Consider the following 27448-nt stretch of genomic DNA (forward strand, 5'->3'; position numbering starts at 1 on the left):
GGTGGTCCCACCAATAAAAATATTTTAACATTGTAAAACAAAGCCATTACCCCACATGATCAGATTTTGTTACCTGGCTTTGTTGGCTTCTTTAGTAACGTCCCAGGCCCATGTGATAAAGTTCTGGCTCAGGTAGGTGACGATAGAGTCGGCACACATCATTTGGGAACAAAAGACGTTGCTGAGGACGCTGTCGTCGTTGTGGAGGTAGATGGCCAACAGCTTTCTCTGTAGAGGAAAATAATATTCAAGATTTAAGACAGCGATCACCCAACTTCATGAAGTGGAGAGCTTTTTTCTTTCTTACCAAATTGCGTAAAGGGCAAACAGTTTGTTGCGAATTACTAAAATAACTTCTCAATACTATGTTTTTATGATGCAATTACCAGGTTGTAATTATGAGTTTTCCACAAAGGAGAGGCTTTCCTTCTAAAAAGCCTCTGAGTGATTTACATACATTGCAGGGTAATTTAAAAAATAATTTTGGAAGAATTGCTAATGTACAGCGATAACTTGCCACTTCAACAATTCAGTGTTTTAACAAATCGGTATTTGACCAAAAATATAGCATTATTTTGCTTCAGTTTTCAAACCCCAAAAAAATCGGACTTGAATTTTTTTTAGACCCAAACAGACACTAGTGAAATGAGATCTAGGCTACTTTTGCCCAGATTTTAAGACGCTGACCACGTCATGGATTTCTCGTGCCAGTTAGAAATCAAATTTGCTAGAAAAACACCACAATTCATCACTGGTGAGCTACTGAGGTGTTCTCAGAGAGCTTCTTGGAAATCTTTACATATGATCAGTCCTAAAATCAGAGTTGAACAACCCCAAAAAATTGTCCCGCAGGTGAAAAGACGGCAAGACTCCCGAGGGCAAAGGCAAGGCCACCACAGGCAAATACGACACGCAATCAAGTGGGGGAAGTGATGTAAATAAAATAAATATGAGAAAAACAAAACAGGCACATGACTTTATTTATTTGACAGCAAATGCCAGCCTACTCAGGTTAGTAGCGGCAGGGGCAGACAATATTGACGAAGCTCCAAATCCAAAGATATTGACACCGTGCTATAAGCTCGCCGTTCTCCCCGCTGACTATCTAATTAAAAAACAAACACACCCAACAAGTAGAAAAGGTTCCAAAGGACAATGTTAGAAATAATGCTCTCAAAATTACATGTCACTTCATTGCCTAATAGAAAAAAAATCCTCCTTCTTTTTTGTTGACAGGGAGAGTCCAAATGTCCCTTTCTCAGGAGTAGTAATCTTGGCTGCGGATAACAAAAAGAAAAAAAAAATACACAGGGTGTTAAATGTGAGGGAGCTTGAAAGACCAAGTTGAGCTATACTGTGGCCTCTCTCAAATAGGAATGGGAGAGCACTGCTGTGTTTGCTCAACGATTAGAGCTTTAGAATAATCTCCGGGGCTCCTGGAGAGAAGGGGCCGGGGACTCATTCATGGGGCCGATTCAAACGCCTGAAAAGATTAAACACTCACGCTGAGAAGACAAGCAAATTCGCTCTTGAGTGAGGAATGAGTGAGATGGGAAGGGTGGACTTTTACAACATGGAGGGGAATTAAAAAAAAAAGAAAAAAAATGACAACAACCCGATACATGTTCAAATGTCTTCCTGTAACTCTGTCGCACAAACCGGTGACGTCATCGCATTCGCATGCTCAATTAGCACGAATGCAAAGCCGAATCAAAGTGCTCGTTTGGGCTGACTGAACTCCTTCATCTTGGTTAAACTGTCCATAGGGCCTTGTGTTCTCCCGCCGCTTTTAAGTTGGCTCTTTTGTGTTGCCTGTCGTAGCGCGGGGGGAGGGGAAAATAAATTACTGGTTCCGACCGGAGTTGGACAGTGACCCCCGTAGCCTTTCTTCACACCTGCTCACCTGAACCTGAGCTTGATGTGTGTGTTTGTCAGCAAAATTTCAAGTGTGTGTGGGTGTGTGTGAAAGAGATATTCAAAAGGAGCCTCAAAATAATGATGGATGGATAGACGCAGACACACAGACACACATGGAGGGATGGAGAAGTAGAAAAACAGGTAGAGAGATAAAGAGAGAGTGATAGAGGAAAAAAGAGGGGCATAGTGATGGAGTGACCAATAGTAAGGGAGATAGAAATGTAGAGAGATGAAGAGATATTGAGAGAGAGTGAGTGAGATAGCGATAGCTAATGCAATAAATGGAGGGATAGGGGAGAGATAGACATGTCAAGAGATAGAAATAAAGAAATAGAAAAATAGAACGATGGCTAGAGCAATAAATTGAGGGATAGGGAGAGATATAGAGGGATATCATGAGGAAGCGACCAATACTAGGGGGGATAGACAATAGAGATGGAGTGATAGAGAGGGAGAAAGAGAGGGATAGCAATATCTATCAATAAATGGAGGAATGGGGGAGAGATGGAGACATAGGGATAGAGAATTGTTGAGAGAGGGAGGTAGAGAACAAGAGATAGAGAGTGGAATAGAAAGCGAGAGAGAAATAGAGTAGGATATAGAGTGATAGAGAACCATAGCTAGAGCGAAAAATAAAGCTAGAGGGATAGGAACTATAAATATGCAAAGAGATAGAGGTCAAGTAAAATACATAGAGGGAAATAGACATAGATATAGAGATAAAGAAAGAGATAGAGAGCAAGACAAAGAGTAAAATAGAGAGCAGGAAAAATAAAAAGAGTGATAGCTATTATGATAAATACATCTATAGAGAGACAGATAGGTAAGAATATCTAGAGATAGACCGGCCACTAGAGCTATAAATAAATGGATAATAAGGGAGAGAGATAGAAAGACATAGGGAAAAGGTGATATTACTAGAGATGAAAAGATAAAGAGAAGTAAAAGAGAGAAAGACATAGGGAAAAGGAGACATTAATAGAGATGAAAAGACTAAGGGAGGTAGGGATAGATGCTTGAGTAATAAATAGACGGATAGAGAGATGGTTAAGGAGCGATAGAGACAAAGTAGGGAGATGTAGATGTATGGAGGCAGTGAGGGAGAAAAAGAGTGAGAGAAAACAAAGAAAAAGAGAGCGCGAGGCAAAGAGAAAAAAAATGAAATACATGAGCAGAAACATGGATCCATATGTTCAGTCGGCCCAATGAAAAAAATTGAACTTTTAAGTATATAGCCGTCAAATGACAGTAAATTAAATGAAAAATGATGTATTGTCTCGGAGCTTCGGACCACAAAGGCAGAAATAAAGTAAATATTTCAACAGTTAGGGAAAAAATATCCTGAAAAATAATACGCGGTGCAAAGATAACAGGTGGCCCGTTATATATCTAACAGCACAGGCTGGATCGGATTATCCTGGTGATACCGCTGACAATTGCCAGGCACTGAAATATCTCGAGAAATCAATCATACTTTTAAAAATGTGGGTGGTGTATAAACAGCAACAGATAAGAATCAGGTGTTTGGAAATTTGTCTTATGTTGGTTTAATAACTTCTGAATAAAATGCAAGGACACGGTGCCATGTTGTCTAATAAATAAAACGAAAATCCACGATGGAAAGCAGCAGGAATGACTCGGAAGAGCAGATAGTGACTGTGATTGTATTACAGATCGCGGCTCAGTCTGCAAAAGCAAACACTTAAAATTGAAGAGCTCGAATGACTGATCTAATGACCTTGCGGACGCTGTGGGAAAACACATTGCGATCAATGAGTTGCCACACAGGAGGCTGCCTCAAAACATCTTGCGTCCAACAAACGGAAACATCGTCAACTTTTAATCCTGGGGACTTTACTCCGCTTATTGGTTTGGATTTCATGAGTAAAATTCAAATAGAGAATCTTTAAGCTGGGCAAAAGGTCCCCAAAAAAATCTTGATTTTTTTTTTTTTGCAATAATTCTATAAGATAATTATTTAAATTGTGTGTTAATTAAAAAACAAACTAACAAATTAAAATAAAATCATGTAATTATTAGGGATGCACAGTACTCTTAAGGTCGATAGTTATAAGACCGATAACATCTGAATACGATGTCAGAGCTATCGGCCTAACATTATCATTTTCAACAGAAGTAGGAGCACAACTTTGGTCGTGTCCCCCCTGTTCCTCTTATTAATATGCGCAAGGCACAGGGAAGGTTTGCCATAATCAGTTGCGTGGCCATGGATGTGTAAAAACACATTTTTTTAAATGTAGAATGCTATTAAAAAAAATCAAATAAAATCAAAGTTAGTGTAGTACCCAGTTTGGTTGTGTACCCTCTCTACTTCTTCATTATGTGGCCAAGGCACAGAAGAACTAGACCATAATAGGCAATACTCAGTCGAGTGGCCCATAATGTGTACAGGGTTGTTTTCTTATTTTTATGTTCCATGCCATTAAAAAATAATAAAGAAAATGTATCTAAAAGTAGTGGCACAACTTGGTCATGAATTCTCTCTACCTCTTTATAATGTGGGCAAGACATAGAAGAACTAGGCCATTGTCACAGTGCCCGGGATGTGTACAGGCCTCTTTGTAAATATAGCATGCTTCTGAAAAATAAAATTAGAATTGGTCTCCAGAAGCAAGAAGTTATAGGCTATCAATAGGAAAACAGGAAGCAAATAATATAATAAAAAAGTTAAAAAAGCAAACCACATTGGGGAAAAAAATATTTTGATTAATTTTAAAGAAAGCAATAAACATAGCCAAACAAACTTAGATATTAAAGAAAGCATTTTGGGAACAAAAAAATCCTTCAGACCAAAGATGATTTCAAATAGATAACCAAAAATTAATTTTCAGACACTTTTGTCATGAGTTTCAGACACTGTATTGTGCAAAAAAACCCCGTTGTTGCAAAATATTAAGGAATGATAATCAGAATTTATAACAGAACAACACTTTAATTATAAATTCTGATTATCAATCCATAATATTTTGCAACAATAGGGTTTTTTTTTGCGATTAGTCATCTTATTGTGTCTACCAATTGTGAAAGGCCTATAATCAAAACCAAGTCTTCCATTCCTTCCTTCCTTCCTTCCTTTCACAATATGGCAAATTTTCCCTTTTTAAAAAGGTGAATCAATTGAAATAAATATATTTATTGCGAGGTCTTAAAAAAGTAAAATGAACAAATCGTATGATACTTTCTGTATTCTCCGGGCTATAGACACATAAAAAAAGGACCCCAAATTCAAAAGTGCGCTTCATAAAGGAAATGCATAATTACAATGAAACACTAGTTCATACGGTATCCATATATCAATCAATTCAATAGTGGTGAAACCAGATTTCAATTTGTTTATATTCTATGAAAGTCTTTCTCTTCTTTTAATGCAACCGTATCTTATAATTGAATGTTTACATTAAATTTAAAAAATATTTCACAAAAGACTACTTTTGGAATGTACGCCTTATGATCTGGTGTGCCTTACAGTGCGGGAAAAATAGTACTCATTATTCAGTGCTCTGTAATACACAGCTCCTCATCTCATCTTCATCAATATCCCAGATGTCATCTCGGTTATGCTCTTTCCACTCGACTAAGAAAAGGGCCCTTGCCGGATTCTAAAAGCGGATACTTGGCAGAAATAAATCCCTGAGTTCCCCACTCCAGCCAGCTATGAATTTTGATGTGTCTTTGTGTGTGGCGAGCAGCGAAGAGAGGGGTTAGAGTGATTAACCGCTGCGTTGATGTGGATTTAGGGTGGATCGTGGTTAGTGATGGGTGGCCCTCTCCCCGTGTTCGCTCTGGCTAACCGCTGATCCCCCCGAGAGGGCTCGGCTCAGCGGCCCAAAGCATTTTCATTAAGGGCGGATAGAGTGTGTCTCAACGACACTTTTATTAGTGACGATTTAGTCAATTTAGTCAAACCGATTCTTCTACCCGGTGCTGCGGCTCATGTTTCACCTACACAGGCTTTCGAAGCTTCGTAACTTACATTCAGCGTTTGTACACCTTTTTCATGGTCAAATTCAAGCACTTTTGAGGACTTTCAAAGCCAATTTTCCAATTTCTCCACTACTATCAAAAAACAAAACCTGGTGTGACTCGTGTATTTTGCAGATCCACAAATATATTTGCAATTTAAATATGGATGTATTGCTATTACATTTTGGAACTGGGAAACGCTACCTTAAAGTTCTGCACGGATCATAGTAAATGTCCAAAATTGATACATAATCCTTGCACTAATACACACTTCATAGTGCCTAGATAAGGTGTAGCATGCACCAGTCCTTTACTGCGTGATCAGCTATGTTCCCTCTAAGCTGCGCGCGTGCGCAATTGCGCACTGCCCGCACATTCTCAGCGCACAAGAAAATCCATCCAGCGCATAAACAACATCAACATAACGTATTCATTAATATCCAATATTAGACTTAATCTAATCTAATTAATTCGCCCAATAATATTGGGTTTTTTTTTGTTTCTCACTCAGTGAGTGACAGGTGTCTAGCCAATGATACGATACAGTTCACTTACGGTACAAAGCCAATCATGGCATTGACGGTGCTTGCGTCTGGGCCCCGCCTATATGCGCTGTGCAAGTTAGCTAGCAGGTTAATAGATGCTAATATAAACCCCGCTCCATGGCGAAACGAACAGGTAGCGACACATCCACTCACCAAGCCACAGTAAAAAAGAAATGCAGTTCTTTTAAGATGGAATGGTTGACGGAGTATGTGCAAATGGAAGAAAAAGCGGTAAAATTGGGTGAAATTTTTTTCTTTTTCAAGTGAGAAAGGTCTACTCTGCAAAACATTGTATTTCGGTTTTCAAATTTCCATAGCAGTATTACTGCAGTATTTTAGCAGTATTTCCATAGTAGTATTTTCGTAGGGGAATCGATGTGGTATTTTTATAGTTGTATTTTGGTCATAATATTGTAGTTGTATTTCTGTAGTGTCACAGTAGTGATTCCATAGAAGTATTTCTGTAGTATTTTTTTAAAGTATATTAGTAATTTTTCCGTCATATTTTTTTAGTATTACTTGTGTAGTATTCTTGTAGTATTATTTCTGTAGTGTTTGTGTAATGTTTCCATTGTAGTCTTCCTGTAGTATCTTTGGTAGTATTGCTTGCACAAATTATTGTGCAAAAAGTGAATGTTTTAATGTGAGCAAAATGTTATGTCTGAACGGTGAATGTCTCATATCTTCCAAAACAGGACCCTCGGCCAGGCCAAAGCAGGACTCTTCCCATGGCCAAAGCAGGACTCTCACATACTGTATAACATCTACACATCCCATTTTTCAGATTTTTGTCTTTTTTTAAGAGGACCAAATTACTTATTTAAAAATAAAGCGTGCATATCTGATGTTGCTCACAGTAGTCCTCAGTTTGCTCAGGAAGCTTGTGTGTTTGCTCAGATACATGAAAAATTAGAGGGAACATAGGTGATCAGTAAGGGGCGAAGACGCGCCATAGGACAAAGCTATACAAAATAATGCCAGCTACAGTTAATCAAAAGAGAAGAAGCAATGCAATAGCAAAGTAAATCCACCAGAGAGCAGTTTCAGCGTCATTTTTAAGGAGACTTGTTGAGAGAAATTAGCATTAGCTCAACTGTGCTCAATTGTTGGAAAAGTGTTGATAATCCAAAAATGATTGAATGAGCAAAATGTGTTTTTTAATCTTTCTTCATACTATAATGCTACACCAACAGTATTTGATAAATGATCATTTTTTATGAATTAATATTATTCTATTGCAGTTGTGTGTATATATATATATATATATATATATATGTATATATATATAACCAGCTCAGTAGCCTAGATGGTAAGGCGCCCGCTTTGAGACTGGGAGGTCGGTGGTTCGCGCCCCGGCCGAGTCATTCCTAAGACTTAAAAAGTGGTCGGCGGCGCCCTCTGTTGGCTGCGGCTGCATCGGCTCGCTACAACGGGTCAGGTGCAATCGACATTTCGTTCTGTGTACATTGTTACACAGAATGACAATACAAGGAAATTATTATTATTATTATTATATGACTATTTTCAAAAATAAAAGATTTTTCATTGTATAAATTCTTCTTTGTTGGTTCATTAAAGAGTTATTTAAAGAGTAATAGTTTTCTTGATGTGTCAATTTTAAATATTTGTTGTTTTCATGTCAAATTTAAACATAAATAAAAAATACATCTCCAAGAGAGAGAATAATTGTGTTTTTTTTATTCCCCTTAAAAAAATTATGGTTTTGTGTTTTTTTTATGTCTATGATAAGTATGGGATAGAGGGGTGAAGGTACACAAAATTTAAAAACATACATATTTAATAATAACTAGGGTACAACTGTCCAAATCAGATATAGTTAAATAAAATTAAAGATAGTATATTAATACGGAAATAATTAATAATATTCGATATGATTTACCACCAGTTCAGGGTGTCCCCTGTACGATAATAGCAAAGATGGGCTCCAGAACCGGAGTGACGCTAGTGAGGATAAGATGTAGACGATAGATGGATGGATGAATAATGTAATATACATTCTAACGAGATGGCTGCATGCACAGGTGCAGCGGCTAACAGCTCAACATTTATTTTTTATATGTCTTACCATTTTACGCAATATGGTCTTAATGTGAAAGGTTTCTTCCACAGGACTTTTCAATAAATGGCAAATACTTTGGACGGAAAAAGAAACCGGTGGTGAAAACGTTAAAATATGTAAGTGCCCGAAATGTGATTTGTGGCCTAATTTTCTCGGATGGTTTCGACAAGAGGACAAACAAAAAGCAGCTCAAAAAGCTTCTGTTTTCTCCCCAAATTCTGATCTTCTCCAAAGTCACTCTAACCAACTCACAGTTGGCAGACTAAATCATACTTCCCCTGGACTATAACAAAACAGACAAAAAAACAATGAAAATTATTTTCCCCCCATGTGGCGACGGGTGAAGGCGAACACCGGGGAGAAGGCGGCCATATTGCAGCAGATTAGAAGAAGGGATCAATTGAAAAGCAGATGAAACTAAGTTTTTTTCCTCAATCATCCACTGTGATAACATTTATCTCTCCCAACTCCTCAATCTCCGAGTTTCCTTTCCTGTCCACCCCAGAGCTCGCTCGCTATTTACCCGGTGATCTGAACTCCCCTAACATCTTGCTGTGTCCTCACAATCTAATGAGAGTGTAATCCACACAAGCTGTCAGTTGATACGTGCCTCATCAAAAGGACAAAAAGCTTTGAAAAAATAAGACAAGGACGTGGACATCTATGAATAAACGCCGGGGTGAAATCATAATTTGACAGAGCTTCGGCGCCTTGGATTAATTTTTTTGTAAATTTGACGAACAAAGCAAAAATTCTGTAAAAGAAAGTTACTTACTTCTCTGGCTCTGCCGTAGAAAGCCTCTTGGGACGCTGCCTCCAACGAGCCGATGAAAAACATTGGGTGGTTTTCTCCATATCTGCAGAAAACACACACTCAGACACTAAAAACACACACTTACACACAGAGTGTGTTTGTGTTATACAGTAGATACCCAGATTATGGCATCCCTATTTTACGATATTTTCAAGTTACAGTGCTTCATTAACCCCTTAATGTCCTGTGCAATTCACCTAAAATCTCAATCTAAGGCGTAACCAATTTAATGCTCTTCTTGAACCATATGGAGAATATGGACGGCTTTGGTCTCTTTTGAAAAGTAAGACTCTGAAGTTTAGTCCCAAACTGAAATAATCACTGCAAGTGCTCCTAAGATTGAGTAATCAGAGTTTGAACACGGAGAAATCAAAGGTTTTTAGTGTGGCATGGGCATCTTAGCTAGAAAACAGGTTGACCAACAGCTTAAAGCCTTACCTTGTACCTTGTAAAATTTGATCGCAATTTGAAAAAAATAAACATTGTATTTTACACATTTTCCTACTTTCCAAAAGTGGCCATTTGGAGAAGACCAGTTTTTACAACACGCAAACCTTTGCAACGGTGTAGTTTACTTTGGCCAATTTTTTCGACATTGTGAATCAATGATTGTGCACGCTCGCACATAATATCCATCCATCAATCCATTATCTGCACCGCTTATCCTCAGTAGGGTCGCGGGGGTGCTGGAGCCCATCTAAGCTATCTTCAGGCAGCGGGCAGGGGAGACTCTGAACTGGTTGCCAGCCAGTCACAGGGCACACAGGGACAGACAATTCGCTCGCTCATTCACACCTAGGGACAATTTGGACCGGCCAATTAACCTGACATACATGTTTTTGGAATGTGGGAGGAAAACGGAGTGCCCAGAGGAAACCCACGCAAGCACGGGGAGAACATGCTAATTCACACAGGAGGATTGATCTCATGACCTCAGAACTGTGCCACAGACGCGCTAACCACTGCGCCGCCAAGCTGCCCTTGCACGTCATAATGGTGGGTAAAAATTAAAAAATTTGGGCTCCTATTTGAATACACTAGGTAAAATGGCATAAGATTATGTTGGGAATTTCATTGGCTAAACAACATGTCAATCATCATTTGATTTGGTTGCTACTGGCTGAAGATATTCTGGACTACGGGAAGCTATCTGTTTTATCTTGTTTCAGACTAATCATGGAGTTTTTCTAAAAAGTAAATTTGGAAACGGTCATCCTATAATGAATCCCAGGAGTTCAGGCTTTCCAATGATACGCGGCATGACATTTCAGTGACTGTTGACATCGCACGGACATGTATTAGTTTATCAAGAATTCGGCAGCCCGCCGGCTGGCCACCGGATCGCTAAGGAGTTAATGCCTTTTTTCCGACCAAACAACATCTACAACAAGTGGCCAAAGCAAGCACAAGGAAGTACTCAGTTGTCCTTGTCATTACTTAAATTGATACAGTAGACCCCCCGAAACATGCTATTTCCGCATTATGACGTTTTCCCTTTACAATGTTGAATATCATATTTTTTGGGCCTCTAGTTGCGGCATTTTCCCTACATCTAAACAAATCATTTTGCATACCCAAAAACGTACAAAATTCAAACTTTGCAGTCTTTGTGCACATATCAAGTTACATCTCTAAAAAACCTGTCTGCTAATGGTCGACGTCATATAAGAGGATGGTTTGCTATTTGTTCAGGTCACAGCATCATGAAGATGCCGACACACTATTGGTGGAACTCCCTCCCACAATGCCTTTCTCTTTCCCTCCTTCAGTTTAAAATCTTGTGTAACAAACTTCAATTTGTTTAGCTAAGGGTCAATACTTGCAGTGATGCTAAATGGAGAAGCCAAAAGTTGATATTAATGGAAAAGAAGCTTGAGATGTTAAAGTTAGACAAAGAAGGCACTGGTGTCATTACCCATGCCAAGCTGTAACCGATCGTTAACGCTTAAGAATTTAAAATCAGTCTTAAATCAAACACACCTTCTCCATCCTCCTCTGCATCCACCCACTAACGCTGTCATCACATTAAAAGTAAATAAAATCTAGTTTTTTGTTTTTAATCATTTTATAAATTATATACAGTGAAGTATTGCGGTCAACTTAACAAGATGACTGTTCTGCATTGTTATTGGCTAAACGGTCATTCAGCTACATTAATGCTTGAAATTAATTTGACAGTACAGTGATTGTCTGTAAAAATAATTATACAGTACTCCTATTTGTTTAATAAATGAGCCTGAACCTTGAGAAAAAGGTTTTATCCTTTGGTTTTAAAGTGTGATATAGTATTTCATTGTATAAGAATTGCATTCTACCTATCATGGGTACTTTTTGAAAAAATAAAAAAAAATAAAAAATAAAAAAACCCACGTCAAACAAAGGTTCACTACACGTATATTACATATAAGTAGTACTTACTGTGTGCTTATTATATTGTTAGACGTGTTTAATGTGTATATACAATTGTTATGTTTTTACCTGGAGTAGGGGTTTTGGAACTAATTACCATAAGTTTCTAACCCCCGTCATACAATTTTGACTTAGGAACCCAACCTCAGAACGGATTCATGTCATCTCCCAGGGGTCTACTGTATTTGGTGCTCAACTTACCTTGAAGAAAATTCAGCAGTAAAGTGCAGTAAGGCATCACCTTCATTCTCACAATTCTCTGTCACTGCACGAAAACAAGATGAATTGCAGTCAGACTTTGGATTTGCAGATGTTTTTCAACCTTTTTGGAGCCATAGCACATTTCTTTCATTGAAAAAATCCCAAGGGACACCACCAGTCGGTGCCGTTACATCCCCAAGTAACGTAAATAGAAATAATACACAATTTAGATAATTTTCAACGGCACAATACGACAATTAATTATTGTGCCACAGGGAACTGGTGGCAGCACAGTGGTTGAAAAACACTGGTTTATAGTACACTACCTTTATTTTCAACAAAATTACTTACTCATTGGCGTTTTTCGACATCTGGACGAGCTCGTTCCGAACATCTCTGAATCGTCCACGCCGAACTCCGAAGCATCCTCGAAATCATCCCCCTCACTGTCGCTAACCATGTGGACATCTGCGCACTGTTGATAAAGTTTTCAACAAATATATATAACAGCCCGCGTCTTTTTTTTTTTTTTTTTTTTTTTTACCATGTTTTACCAGGTTGTATGTACACAAAGCAAAAAGGAGGAAAGTAATCAAGGCACAGCAAGTCCCGTCGATACATTTTGCATGGAATTTGAAATACCTCCTCTGTGGGCTCCGTGGCATTGGCCGGAGAGGATCTCCGACAAACAGTGAGGCGATGGCATGGATAGTTGATCCCGGAGGCAGCTAGCGTTATCTAAGACAGGGAAAATAAACAAAAAAAATACATAGACGAATACATTAATAAATAAATATAACAAATAAATAAAATACCTTAATGATTACATAAAGAAAAATCAATAAATTAGAAATAAGTAAGTGAATAAATAAATAAACATTTTTTAAAAGCAAAAAGGGACTTATGCCAATTGGTTTTACAATAGTTATCTTTGCTTATTGCGTACATGAGGGCAAATTCCGATTTGAGCTGACAATTACCCAAGAAGGACCTCACTGGCAGTGCAAAAACACTGTGGACTTGTTTTTTTTGTGGCTTTGATTAAACATAAATAAAATCTTAATAATGGCTTGTTTTTGACTACTTGTCTAGTTTCAAGACATTTTGACGTGTTCTTCAAGTAAAATAAGAACATTTATAACTAAAATCGGGCAGCACGGCGGCGCAGTGGTTAGCGCTTGTGCGGCACAGTTCATGTCATGGGAACCTGTCGTGGGTTTAAATCCAGCTCCAGACTTCCTGTGCGGAGTTTGTAAGTTTCTCCCCGTGCTTGCGTGGGTTTCCTCCGGGCACTCCGGTTTCCTCCCACGTTCCAAAAACATGCATTTCAGGTGAATTGGTCGGTCCAAATTGTCCATAGGTGTGAATGAGCGAATGAGTTGTCTGTCCGTGTGTGCCCTGCCATTGGCTGGCAACCAGTTCAGGGTGTCCCCTGCCCACTGCCCGGAGATGGCTGGGATGGGCTCCAGCCCCCCGCGACCCTAATGAGGATAAGCGGTACGGCTAATGAGATGAGATAACTAAAATCTGGTAGATGGAAAATTGTTTTGCTTATTTTGAGTTGTTTCCAATATAAGCATAATTTTTTAGAATGAGCAAAATAATCTAAAATAAATTGACTCATTTTAGGGATGTTTTCTTTTTTGAGAAACGAGATAAACATGGCTTGAAATAATGAAATGTACATTATAAAATGAGCAAAACTTTATGCCAACAGAGCCGAGTAAGCTAAATAAACCCGAAGCGGCTAAAAAGAGTGTATAGCTGGAGTTGGTCGGGGATGGTGTAGTGGCTAACGCAACGACTAGCAGAAAAAGCTACCAATGTGGCCAGTAAAAGATTTGACTTTTCAAGCGTCGGGACCCTGGATCATGCATTGCCTTGGCTAGCAGTAAACCAGCCTCCAAGTGAATAGCATGAGTGGCTAGAGAAGGAAACCGTAGGAAAGTTTTGAAGAAGCATCAGCAGCCTGGTTGACAGTTGTCAGCAATGTTTGCTTGCTTAACCAGATGTGCGAGGCAAGTGAGACTGATGGACGCATTTACACGAAGCCGCAAAAAATAAAAAGAGCGGGTGGCGAGGAGCCATAGGCTGCAACCACACAAACAAGAATGACTACTGAAGGAAACTGTGGAAAGAACGGTAGAAGGTGAAAGGCGCCAGATGCCTGAAATACAGCAGAGCTCTGCTGAAGAAGAAGCTGTTAAATGCTAAAAGGACCGACTGGACAGTCTACTTTTGCAAAACATTCATTCAGGATAGAGGACAAACATGGCAGCTTCTTAAAGGGTGTCTAGAGCTTTGCTATATTAAAAATATACCTACAAGTCTTGCTTATTCTTTAAATTAACTTTGGTTTATTTAAATAAATGAAGTATTGTTACACAGCTATGGGTCTCTATATCAAAGACCCTGTGGCTTTAAACATAAGCAAATATATTTTAAGTTGAAAAAAAAAACTGCTCTCTCTCGAAAAAAAGATTTTTTTTTTTCCGAAACGGAAGACACTGACAACAAGCGCTTTAATGAGGTGCTAAATTTAAAGTCAGGACTGAAAATGTCAGAATGCAACAGGGACTCATTACAAATGGTACCCGCAAGGTTGGGCCTGAGGGACAGTGACAATATAAGCTGCTCAAAGCAGAATGAAACCAAAGACACCTGCTTTTCAAAAAACGACTGATCAGAAAATAATTGCAGTCATTTAACAAAAATTGAGTCAATATTTGACTCAACAAGATAACATCTTAATGGCCGTCATTGACTGGAAGCATTATCTTGTCATCTCTTGCGACCTGAATGCCGCATTGTCCCACGATACACACACTGACGTGTGCTAATTGTGAAATTGAATACGGAAAACGCCAGATGCAAACTCTCTTTCTGGGAGAGTGAACTACTAAAAAAGAGGACTGTGTTGGGGCATGCAGGCCGGGCTGGAGAGGGGGAGAAGAGCTTGCTCGTCCCCTGCAGAGGTGCTGTGATCTGTCCGAACCATACAAAGAGCAGCTGGATGCGGTTGAAGCGGGACACGATTACATGCGACGCCAATTGAGTCTGAATAGGTTTGCACCGTGGGTCACCAACCCTTTTTGAAGCTGAGAGCTACTGTTTTGTTACTGATTAGCGTGAAGGGCTACCAGTTTGATACGCATGACATTAACAACCTATTTGTTAGTCCTACGTAGTTAAAATGTTATTACAAGGTTAAAATTATTAGCATTACAATTCAACTCATTCGGTGCCAGGCAATTTTGACATTTTGACTAATTTTCGAAGGCCCAAAAAAATGTAGCTCTGTAGCTATACAGACGTAGGACACATCAAAAGAAAGCTTGAAAAGTCTTTCATTAGGCAAAAAAAAGTATGCTAGCTTTTACCATTGTTTAAAACAACAGTGGGATATTGCTACAAGAAAACCTTTGAGAAAGAACTTTCACTATGGTGGCTTTTGTTTTATTTATATTTGTGATACCTCCAGTATCACAACAATGCTTCCCATTAACACAAGGGCACTCTGCTGGCAAAATAACATTTCATTGCAAGAACACTGAACTTATGCATGAACGATGGATGAACTTTACGAGAATATTTCAAACAAAAATAAATATGACACGTGGTGGTGCATTTTATAAAAGTAACCTCATTTATTTGATGTGATTACAGGATAAATCAATGAAATACTTGCTGATGATTGAAAAATAAATGACGGGTATATGTTCAAATCAACCTTGTAATGTTTTATACGTAGTCTACTTCAAAGAAAATGGCCCATTTTGAAGGCTGGATTTATTTCCCCAGTAGTGGATCATCTACCAATGACCAATTAGGGATTATTTTTGTCCTAAATGTTTATACAGTGTGTATTACCAATTTGTAGTAAGTGTAAGCGTTCGACAGTCACACCCTGGGAACACCAAAGAAGAACAGGATATAAATACAGTAGAAGCCATCTTATGAAGTTCCCGGAATTTTCCCCACCATACAATTATTATGCGGGCCAAAAAGTTTGTGACCCCAAAAATTAGCAACCAAATCTACGGTTTTTGTGCATTGGACTAGTTACGTCTTTAAATTAAGATGCCTGTCTGCTATTGGTTGACATCATATAAAATGCTAGTCTGCTTTTCTTTGCCTCAAAGAAGCTTGCCTTTCTCTTTTTTCATTTAAAATATTGTTTGCTTCTCAAAGACTTTGCAAGTCAGCAATACAGTACTGTATTTGCGGTACAGTACTGTATTCTTCTTTATGTGTCCCAGAGTTTGCAGTGATGCTAAAGAGGGAAGCAAATACATGATAACCATGGAAACAAAGCTAAGGATTATCAACAAATAAGAAGGCACCCAAATCGCTATCCTCGCTAATTTCCAAGGACATAAGCAATCACCTATCGGGACTATTACTAAACCATATTCCTCTCACCATTTGTATCCACCCGCTACTCTACTCAATTAGCTCAAGTCACAACACCCCAAAAGAAAATACAATTTCATTTTTCCTTTACATTCTTATCCATAAATAATGTTTTTTTCTAATCCTATTTATAATTGTAGTACTAATTATATACGATTTTGTTATTTGAATGTCTTCATATAGGGTACCTGGTGTTCGGATGCATTACCTAATTACTATAGGGTACTATGCCTCGCTATATGGCAGTTTCACTTTGCGATCCCACCTCATAACGGATTAAAAGGGGTCTACTGGAGAAGTTGAAATCTTAGAGAAGGGAAAAATTATTGGAAAAAAAAAACGTTTTAAAAGTCATTTCTACTTATTTTGTACACTCCTGAATCATAATCGAATCATGAGTTACCTCAATATTCACAACTCTATTCATAACCAGTCTATGAATGTTTAATAAACTAAACGAATAGAGTTCATCAGGAAATCTCAAGCCACAAGTCTGATTTGAGAGGTGAACCACAAGTGGGGCCAAGAGATGTCATAGGTGTTAAGACAGACCAACACAAAGAACCTGAGTCCTAATGATGTGAGGAGAAGGACCCGATTATTCCGCCGAGTTCCCCCATCGAGTGGCAATCAAACGTGAGAATCTTAACAGCGGCTGTGGAGAGGATCTCCGTAAACCCTTTCCTCACACCCCTCACAATGAGGGGCTTTGGTCCGAGGGCCCTTAGAAGTGTATAAATAAAGTTGATCACTTCCCCCCCAGTCAAAAACAGCCTGCGGGCTTTAAGGGTCGGCGATGGAAAGGAGAAAGGGGAAAAACACAGGGAGTGGAGAGCCTCTCAATCCCTTTCCTTGCTTTGACCCCGTGGCTTTTCCCGATGTTGAGGGACACAAGTGCGACTGGATGGCTCAGTGGTAAAATGTGGAAACAAGGCTGAAGCGCCGCAGGGCATGAGAGGATGGGGGGAAGCACGAGGTTAACTCCCCCGCAACACCCTGCCACCCTACAAATTGGCCTCTCCCACATCTCCTCACAAAAGGACCAGGCTCCTCTTTTTTGGATTCTTTTAATTAACACTTGCATTGAAGGTCCGAACATTCAGTGGCTGATACAGGAAAAGAATGTCCTACCACCCCCCGCACACCCCTGCCACTGGGCCCCGTCTGTTACCTCTCCAATCTTTTCCCTCTTATCTACCTCTCTTTTTCTCCCTTCATTCTTTGCATGTTTCTTTTTTTTTCTTGTGTACACACTGTTTGGATTGGCAGTTTTGTGATATAATGACTGCTGATGGAACCCCAAAGTTCCACCTTCATTCTTCTGTTTCTTTGATGTGACAAGTGAAGGACGAGGGGGAGTGTGTGTGAAATGCAATCGTTGAAGTGGATGAAACTGATAAGATGTGTTTCACGGCGTCCCTTCTTTTCCATAGTCTTTCAAACAAAGGTAAGATTGTGCCTTAAATATCCAGCATGACCCGACCAAGCCCCGCAGGTATATATAGCCCGAGCGAGACCAATTAATTTGATTTGCAGGAACAAATCCTTAGAAAACCTAAAATTTCATATATTACAAAGCAAATCAGCTACTGATAAGGATGAACATTACATGTACTCTGCAGAGGTTTTCTGCAATTAATTATTAATTTGTTATCACAATTTATATGAAATCTACATAATTCAGTGTGCCACAGCACAGCCTACTTTAGATATCTTACTAAAATAAAAGTTCTTCTTTTCAGACACTTTTCACAAAGGAAAAACATGCAAACTGCAACAGACGGAACCAAGAGCTGTATGTCACCTGTAGCTGACGATCGAACGAGCAAAGGGTCTCCAGAGTTTACAGCGTAGCAGTGTTGTCATGGAAACCAAAGCTCCCCATAGCACCCCAAACAATAAAAGTATGATTTCATAGGCTGCTGCCAGGTAGAGGAGGATTCCATTAATGCCAGTTGGGAAATGGAGAATAGGGGGCTGGCCTACAAAGCCAGGTATCTCTCGGGCTCTGCAGCATTAATACATTAGCAAACACCATGAAACACTACATAAATGTCAGCAATTACAGCCCTGCAGGAAGGGTGTGTTGTAGAAGGGGTTGAGGGGCTTGAGAGGATGAGGAGATGTAATAAAAGCATTCTGCCAATCACTCCTACAGGTATAGATGAAGCACTGCCAATCAAAACGGTTCTTGAAACCCTCATCGAAAGTCTCCAAAAGAAAACTAGAGCAGGAAACAGAAAAACACAATAACACAGCAAATAGTGTTAACTGCTGTCCAGTGATACATGAGCATTATCCATGCGTATCTGATTTCAAGGTCTTGTGAATAACTTGTAGAACAATAAACAATGAAACACACTGAGTGGACCGTACCAAGGTGACGCAACACTAACAGAGCTTAATTCCCTACAAAAGGTAGTTTTTTTTGTAGCGAATACATGACACCATTACCCTCAGATGGTGGGAAAATGGAATACAAGATCTTAATGAACCAAACAGGACAATTAAACAAAACCACATATTTTCATTCTTTACTCTCAATGGGAGAGAATATAGGTTTCCAACAAAGAACCCTCAAAGAAAGAGAAAAAAAGGAGAAAGACAAAGGAAGAGAAACTCAGAAAGGACAAGAAAAAAATGAAAAATAATTTAAAAAAGAAAAACAATAAGGAAAAATAAAGGAAGGAATAAGAAAACAATAGAAAAAACATGAATAATGAAAACATAAAAAGAAAGAAAAACAATAGCTGGAGAAAGAAACCAGGGAAGGAAAGAGAAAAAATAAGTAAGAAAAAAAGATGGATGGAAAAAAGAAAGAATGAAAAGAAGGGAAAAACGTCACAAAGAATAATAAGGATAATATAAATACGTAATTAAGGAACTAATAAAAAAAGAAAAAGGTTTAAAAAAAACAATGAATAAGACATAAAGATAACAAAAAAGAAAAATGAAATAGGTAAGAAAAAATAATTAAAGAAAAAAGAAATACTAGAATTTAAAAACGGAAGAAAATAAAGGGGAAAAAACAAATACCGGTAAGACAGAATTTTTTTTTTTAGAAAAATAAATACATTTTAAAAATTAAGAAAAAAAGGCTAACTAATGTGCTGAAAGTGATTTCCAGGATTTATTTTCATGTCTCATTTTAAAAGAGAAGACTTGCACAACCGGTGTCTGACTAAATACCCGACTGTATCCGTGCAGACAGATTGGAATTCGATTATCAACCCGAGACAAAGTGTGTAACACAAATAATTCCAAAGACAAACACACTCAAATGTAAATTCAAGCACAATGAAAGAGTGGAAGTGGGTTTAAGCGGTAATCGATTCCGACCAAGGCGTACCGGTGCACGGAGCGAAATGTAATCTCGGGCCTCCGGGCTGCCGTGTTTATTGGCCCAAACCCCGGGAGATGAGAGTGGGCTAATGAGCTAGACACTAACACAGGCTTCCTACCCCACCTGCTTGGTCCCAGGCTTTCTCTGTTAATACCTTTAGACGTTTCAATAAAGGGGGGCTGAGGATAAAGCAGAGGCCAATATTACACTTGGGTCTCTCTATTTTTTAATATCACTTCATCCAGGTAACCAACACGCCTCAGATGCTTTCTGAGGTTGCAATGACCATCCTATCCAAAACTACCAAAGGAGGGAGAAAGCAATTAAAATGGCTAATAAAAAACGGTGCTATGTTTATACAAGATATTTTTACAACATACAGTATTTCCTCGCCATTTTGCAGTTTGACTTTAATGTCCTCGTGTATCGTAGATTTTTTTTCTATTGATAGGTTCCACGGATTGCGGCGTCACTTCACAACAGACTTTAAGGTGCAAACTAATCGGAAAACTGCCGTCTGTTCCCTAAGCATGGATTGGAGCCATTTGAATTAATTGTCTTCATGATTAGTGACAAAATGAGGATCCCATTACCCTCCTATACATGCTGGTTGAGAGCTATCAAATCAAGGGGGCAAGCACGAGCAACGTCATGACGCAAATAGATTTCATATCCACAACAAACTTTTGACATGAAATAAAGGACGGTTTCATTTATGTCACACACTAAAATGAACAAAGTACGGTACCTATTTGCTCTTGCTCAAAAGTGTGCGCTATTGCTGCATTCTGTGTGTTTAGAAGCTTGTACATGGCTTGACAGAGAATCGGCTTACACTACATATGGATGGATAAGACTGTGGCATTTTGTAGTAGGGAAAAAAAAAATCAACTGTAAACGACCAAAGCAAATCAACCGATAAACCTGAGGCTTTTTAAAAGTAGGCTGGAGTTTGTGTGGTTCATTTCCCTGAAAGTATCATGAGTGAAAATAATGGTCTGATTGGACATTAATGTTAATGATGGCTATTGGAGCGATTTTGATTCACAAAATTTCCATTTAATTCTGTTCACTTCAAAACCGATACACACAAATATGACCTAAATCTCAAGGATATGATCAAAATTAATTTAATTTTGGAAATAAATAAATTAGTCGAATGACTTGACGTTTTTATTAGAGAGCAGTACATTTCAAGAAAAACTGGAAGTACAGTAAATTTGCCCATAATTTTACATTTCTTTAGAAATGTACTGGAACATGATCGGTTCATTCTTTTTTTAATATTGGACACCAGCAAATGATATTGCATAGGCTGCCAGTTCATCAATTTAACTATTATGGCGCACTGGTGTTCACTGTTGACTATGCTACACTGTTCACATAAGTGGTCTACAACCTTTTTGAAGCTGAGAGCTACCATTTGTTACTAATTACCGCACCCAGTTTGATATGCATTTCTAATTTAACACCACATTAGTACTATGCTTTTACCCGGTTAATTATTGAAAGTAGGGTTCAATAGACTCAGTGGACTGGTAAAAAAAAAAAAATAATACTAGAGAACCACAATGACCAGCTGTCCTTAGAGGGCACCCAGGCGATTATTGTTGATAATTGAATGAAACATTGAATAATGATGAGGATTTTACATTCAAATACGTTTACGATCATCTTAAACAATCTAAGACCATCCCCCGGGAGCTAGTGATTATGGTAAGACACCATTTTTAAGAACTCGCCAGCATTATATATCTTTATTTTAAGGAATAATGTGACCGTCCGTCACAGCCTTGAGCCCTGATTTCCATTTTTTTCAAACAAACAAATTTAAACCTAAACTTGTTGATTGTAAACCCAGCTCTAGGTATTAGAAAAAGAGATACCAACACCAATTCTCAAAGGAGATCTAAAAGAAAACGTTAGCTCGGGATGAACCTAAGAAAATGTGCCAAGCATCCCTCCCGATTAGCATGGGAACACAAACGCCGTAAAAGACTAGGTGCGACAATAGGGGTCAGAGGATCGCCAAGGTTGTACTTGTGATCAGCTTGACTGCATGGAGGATGAATGGCCAGGATGAGCGACCTCGCGAGGAGCGAGGTCAGCGGGACTCAATGATGTGAGCTACAATGTCCACACAAGCAGGGCAAGAGATGGGATTTGACGTCTTAATTACCTTCTGACAGATGGCTTTGGAACGGTACCGTTAGGATATGTTTCTCAAGTATTATGATGCAGTAGAACAGATTGTGGCGGAAGAACTTCAGAATCGGAAGCAAATACTAGGGAGCAATTTGCTTAAAATTTTGAATTGGGAAAACCGTTACTTAACTATTTCCCATAGAATGACCGCGCATAAAAGCCACCTCACAAATTATAAAAAAACGGGCTTTGAGCTTTTACATGCTAAGCTAATTGCACCTTAGACTTAATAAAAACATTATATTTGACAAATGTAGTTTCCCCTCCTTGCATCAGCATTTATATATTTATATTCATTTATTTTAGCTACTAATCTGTACAGCTAATATAATAATGCCACTTGAAAATAATGAGTGATCCATTTTTCTTTGCCAAGGCATGTGTGTCATTAATTTTCGGTATTGCTTCCTGTTCCCACCAGCTCGGTGGCCTTGGGGGTATGGCGCCCGCCCAGAGACTGGGAGGTTGTGGTTCAAGCCTGGGCCGAGTCATACCTAAGACTTAAACATTGGTACCCGTTGCCTCCCTGCTTAGCGTTCAGCATTAGGGTTTGGAATTGGGGGGTTTGGTCACCTAATGACTCCCAACACATCAGTTGGGTTGAGCGAGGGGGCTGGGAATCCCCTCCTCTGAATCAATCTCCCAAAACAAGTCAGAAATGACTCTAGCCACCTTCCACTAGGGGGATATGGCTGTGGTATATATATATATATATATATATATATATATATATATATATATATATATATATATATATATATATATATATATAGCAATATATATATATATAGCAATATATATATATATATATAGCAATATATATATATATAGCAATATATATATATATATATATATAGCAATATATATTATATATTGCTTCCTGTATCCAGCGATTTGAGTGTAGGCGGCCCATATGGCAAGTAGGCATAGTGAAACACTGTGGTGAGAAAAGTAAAGACATGGATAAGTAGTATGCGCTTCAACAAAGCTTTTTTTCTTTTTTTAAAAAGATGACTTAAGTCTCTTCATCATCATCAGGGCAGAGAGGCATGCCGTTTCGTGCTCATCCGCAGGAAAGCGATCCCCATGAAATTTTGTGATCATGTTTCGGTGAACATTGGGCGCTAAACATTTTTGGAAAAGTTCATGCGTAAGTTCAGTTTTCTTGCAATAAAATGTTATTTGAAAGCAAAGTGTCTTTATGTTTATGGGAAGAATTGTTTAGATATTGGAGGCATCACAAATGCAAAACAAAAGCACCAAAGTGAAAGCTGTTTTCAATCAGAAGTTTTGTTGGAAAACAGTCTTTTCAATAAATTTAGCAATGTTTAACTGCAGTTTACTTAAAAATAGTAGAAACATGATCACAAAATTTCAGTCACCATGGGGATCGCTTTCCTGCGGATGTGCACAAAACACCATGCCTCTCTGCCCTGATGATGACGAAGAGACTTAGTCACCTTTTTAAAAAAGAAAAAAAAGCTTTGTTGAAGCGCATACTACTTATCCATATCTTTAATTTTCTCACCACAGTGTTTCACTATGCCTATGAACATACTTTTTTTTAGTGAAAGATGAGGGTTTAAGCTTTTGTTATGCTACCATTTCTTTCTAAAGTACTTGAAAAAGTAATGGCACAGCAGCTGAATGATTTCATATCCGAGAACAATCTTTTTGAATCAATGCAATCAGGATTCAGGGCTAACCACTCTACTGAGACAGCTCTGATTAAGGTAACCAATGATCAATGATCTCCTACTGGCAATGGACTCTGGCGCTTCATCACTTTTGCTGCTGCTGGACCTTAGTGCTGCTTTTGACCCAGTGGACCATAATATCTTACTAGAACGGTTGGAAAAATGGATTGGTCTCTCAGGAACCGTCCTCTCATGGTTTAGATCCTACCTCTCAGATAAGATGCACTGTGTTAAATATGGCGAAATTACATCTGAGCGTGTTAGTGTTTCCTGTGGTGTTCCGCAGGGTTCAGTGCTTGGCCCCCTTCTTTTCAGCATTTACATGCTTTCATTAGGTGATATTATTCGCAAGTATAATATCAGTTTCCATTGCTACGCAGATGACACTCAACTATATCTTCCGTTGGAGGAATCTGCCACACTAAATTCTGGGAATTTGGAGGCCTGCCTCACTGAGATAAAAGAGTGGATGTCACTCAATTTCTTGCGTCTTACCTCTGAAAAGACCGAAATGTTAGTTATTGGTCCATCTAAATGCCATAACTTATTCTCAAAAACTGCTGTGAACATTGACAAATGTCACATCACACAGAGTGACTCAGTTAAAATTTTAGGTGTCATATTTGACCCCGACCTGTCCGTTCGAACACATGTGAAGAAAATGACGAGAACCGCTTTCTTCCATCTTCGCAACATTGCTAAAATTCGTCCTATACAATCTCACTCGGATTCACGCGTTTGTTACCTCCAGTCTCGATTACTGTAATGCACTACTCTCCGGTCTCCCGAAGTCCAGAATCAAGAGTCTTCAGCTAGTACAAAATACTGCAGCGAGGCTTTTAACTAGGACAAAAAGGTCCGATCACATCACGCAAATTTTGGCTAACCTGCATTGGCTCCCTGTTAGCCTAAGATGTGATTTCAAGGTTCTGTTAGTATTATACAAAAATCATACATGGACTTGCTCCCTCATATCTTTCAAATCTGATTTCCCCCTATGTTCCGGTCCGAAGCCTTCGCTCTGAGAGCGCTGGTCTTCTGGTGATCCCAAGAGCCAAGAAGTGTTCCGCTGGTTCGAGAGCGTTCTCTATCCGGGCACCGGTGCTGTGGAATGCAATTCCCCCCGAGATCCGATCTGCAACCTCAGTGGAAATGTTTAAATCTAAGCTTAAAACACACTTCTACTCTATAGTATATGAATAACCTATGCTTTTCGTGGGCAATATCTCTGTATTATTTGTGATTGCAACATCCTTTGCTGTCTGGTCATCCTGAAAGGGGGATGCCACATGTGTGGTCCCTTGTCAAAGTTTCTTCATTTTCCTCATGTTGAGGTTTTTGAGTTTTTCCTTGCCCTCATGTTGGTTCCTGATCAGGGGATGGTGTAATAATAGTCTGAAAAAATAGTCTGTGTAATAACCTGTGAAGCCCTTTGAGACTCTTTGTGATTAAGGGCTATACAAATAAAAATGACTTGACGTGGTGGTTGGTTGGATTCCTTAACCACTAAGTTGTAAGGGCACCATTTCCTGTGGTGTGTTTTGGGCAAGTACAGCCTGGTGGCGCCCAATCCTCTCCAGGTCTTAAACATGGGACATTTTGTCACGGAACTCAATTTGTAAGCCTTCAAAAATGGGTCACAATAACAAAGATTGTAAACCTTCAAAAATGGGTCACAATAACAAAGTTTGGCTTGCACCAACTCTTACCATTTAAGAGAAATGCATTATAATGCATTATGAATTACACTTCTTCTACATTTTATACAGCAATTTGAGTTGCATTTTGTTGTCTGAAAAATGCCTAAAAGTGAACCCCATCACAAATACTCAATCAAGAGTATCCAAATATGACGATGTAGAAAATAACCTATCAGAGGGGGTCACTAATCTGTAAAAAGAGAAATACAGCCGACAAAAGAAATTAAGTGGTGACTTACAGAGTCATCAGATGCTGATGCTGGCCATCCCTCCCACTGTTGATGCCGTACCGGGATGTTGGTTAGGTCTGACACATTCCTCTTCACCTGCAACAGAAGACAAAATAATTATAACAGAGATAGAATTTAGAGCATTTTTTTGTATTCGAAAAGTAACTAGAATTAATTCCTGCATAAACCCCTTCTATAAAATGTAGTCAAACCTAAAGGAGGCAGACAATGGAGGAGAAAAAAGGGAAAGCGCATTGTTTTGAGCATTCCTCAGATGCCATAGCTAATGCCCAGTATCAACAACCCCCCATTCTAAAATGAACAGTATTTATCTCCCCCCCATTCACGCGTGGCTGCTGTATCTGCATCAATTAATAACATTCCGTGCTTTTAAACAGTTAGCACGTTGTTGCTTTAAAGGCCTAACGCCAGCTTGATGTGCGTCGGCCGAGAGGTGATCAAAGCCTGCTGGTCGGCCGTGGATTCTGCAAAGTTTGTGTAGCAGGAGCCGGCACGCCGATGCTTTGAGAGCAGCCCACGGGTCAAATATTATCTTTGTAAAAAGTACTGAGGAGAGATGGATCCCCAAGTATACCAAAGTCTATTGCTCATGCAGGTGGAAATGTAAAGCAAGTTTTCTCAACCGGTGGGGAAAATGCATTATTTTTCTTATTTTACTTGAAAACCAATTTAAAATACCAAGCAGAACAGCCCGGTGTTGCAGGCTGTGGTTTGTTGAGACGTGTAAATAAAGAATGACATCAATCAAGGTGCTGGTTCTGGTAGATTATTGGATTCAGCTACATGGAGTGGTGGGTGGTCGGGAGCTGCACTGTTTAATTTGGCCACTTGAGAGCCCACATATATTGCGGGACTTAATTATATATTTACACAAAACCTAGCAAAAGACAATGGGGGAGAACTAAAGTACAACTGTGTAAATTTTTTAGTTCAGTCGTTTTGGAGCCTATAAGTCACGTTCAAACACACACCCGCACAAACAAACACACAGACACGCACAAATTGGGATTTATAAAGTAGTTCATTTATTTAATCTTATCATATCATATTGTATTAAATATAAAGATAGATTATACATTAAGATTAGATATTGTAAAAATAATAGGTTCCACTTCGCTATTTTGAAGTATATTTTTTTTCATATATTACATAAATATATATTTTTTTTACTTTTTAACAAGTCAAAATTAGATCTGTGATTTACTTTAAAAATATACATAGTTTAAAAACACATACAAGCTGAAAATTATATTGAATATAAATTAATATCAAAATTATCTGATATGGCAAATGGCCCAAAAAAATTCTGATGTACCACATTTGCCTATTTTGTTCTTAGTCTATTATTTACAATAATTATAATTATAAAAATAGATAATATACAGTGTAATTTTATACTAGACTATATATATTTAACGCATGTAATTAAAAAAAAATCCAAAGTCCAGTCATAAAATTGAGAGCAAAAATCATACTATTTGCTGTATTGCATAATTTAACTCATTTTAGCAATTAGAAATCTTATTTCCCTAAAAAATATATATATATATATATATATATATATTGTAAAATAACAACCAAAACAACAAAAGCCTTAATTTTGCCAACAGTGTACAATTAATTTAACATGTTATTTCCAAAACTTATTTTTAATATGATAGATGTCTGGAGGTATAGAATAGCTTAAAGACTTCAAAACTCAATGTTCCCTTTAAATGGGTTACATAGTTAATAAGAAGTAATAAAATAAAAAAGGTCATCTAGGTTTAAGTGCCAGAAAAAAATAATGAGCATTAAAAAACTGTTTTTACATACTTCTGATGTCAAACTTGGTTTATTTTGCAGGAACTATAAAAAGTATTAGAAAGTAAAACAAAAAATAAATAAAT

At 38.4% G+C, this 27448-nt stretch overlaps 1 protein-coding gene across 2 annotated transcripts in view; it reads right to left on the bottom strand.

The window, feature by feature from the left end:
* The window catches only part of faf1 (Fas (TNFRSF6) associated factor 1), a 118052-nt gene that overhangs the window by 42975 nt on the left and 47629 nt on the right, over positions 1-27448 (bottom strand). For both annotated transcript variants that reach the window (XM_088348810.1, XM_088348809.1), the window contains exons 8-13: positions 25548-25634; positions 12593-12688; positions 12302-12425; positions 11951-12014; positions 9302-9383; positions 74-228 (exon numbers count right to left, since the gene is read on the bottom strand). In XM_088348810.1, the coding sequence (XP_088204936.1) occupies positions 74-228; positions 9302-9383; positions 11951-12014; positions 12302-12425; positions 12593-12688; positions 25548-25634 (608 nt within the window). The remainder of the gene's footprint in view (positions 1-73; positions 229-9301; positions 9384-11950; positions 12015-12301; positions 12426-12592; positions 12689-25547; positions 25635-27448) is intronic.

Source organism: Urocampus carinirostris, chromosome 12 (assembly GCF_059441175.1).
Source record: "Urocampus carinirostris isolate Australia breed hairy pipefish chromosome 12, RoL_Ucar_1.0, whole genome shotgun sequence".
NCBI classification, from domain to species: Eukaryota; Metazoa; Chordata; class Actinopteri; order Syngnathiformes; family Syngnathidae; genus Urocampus; species Urocampus carinirostris.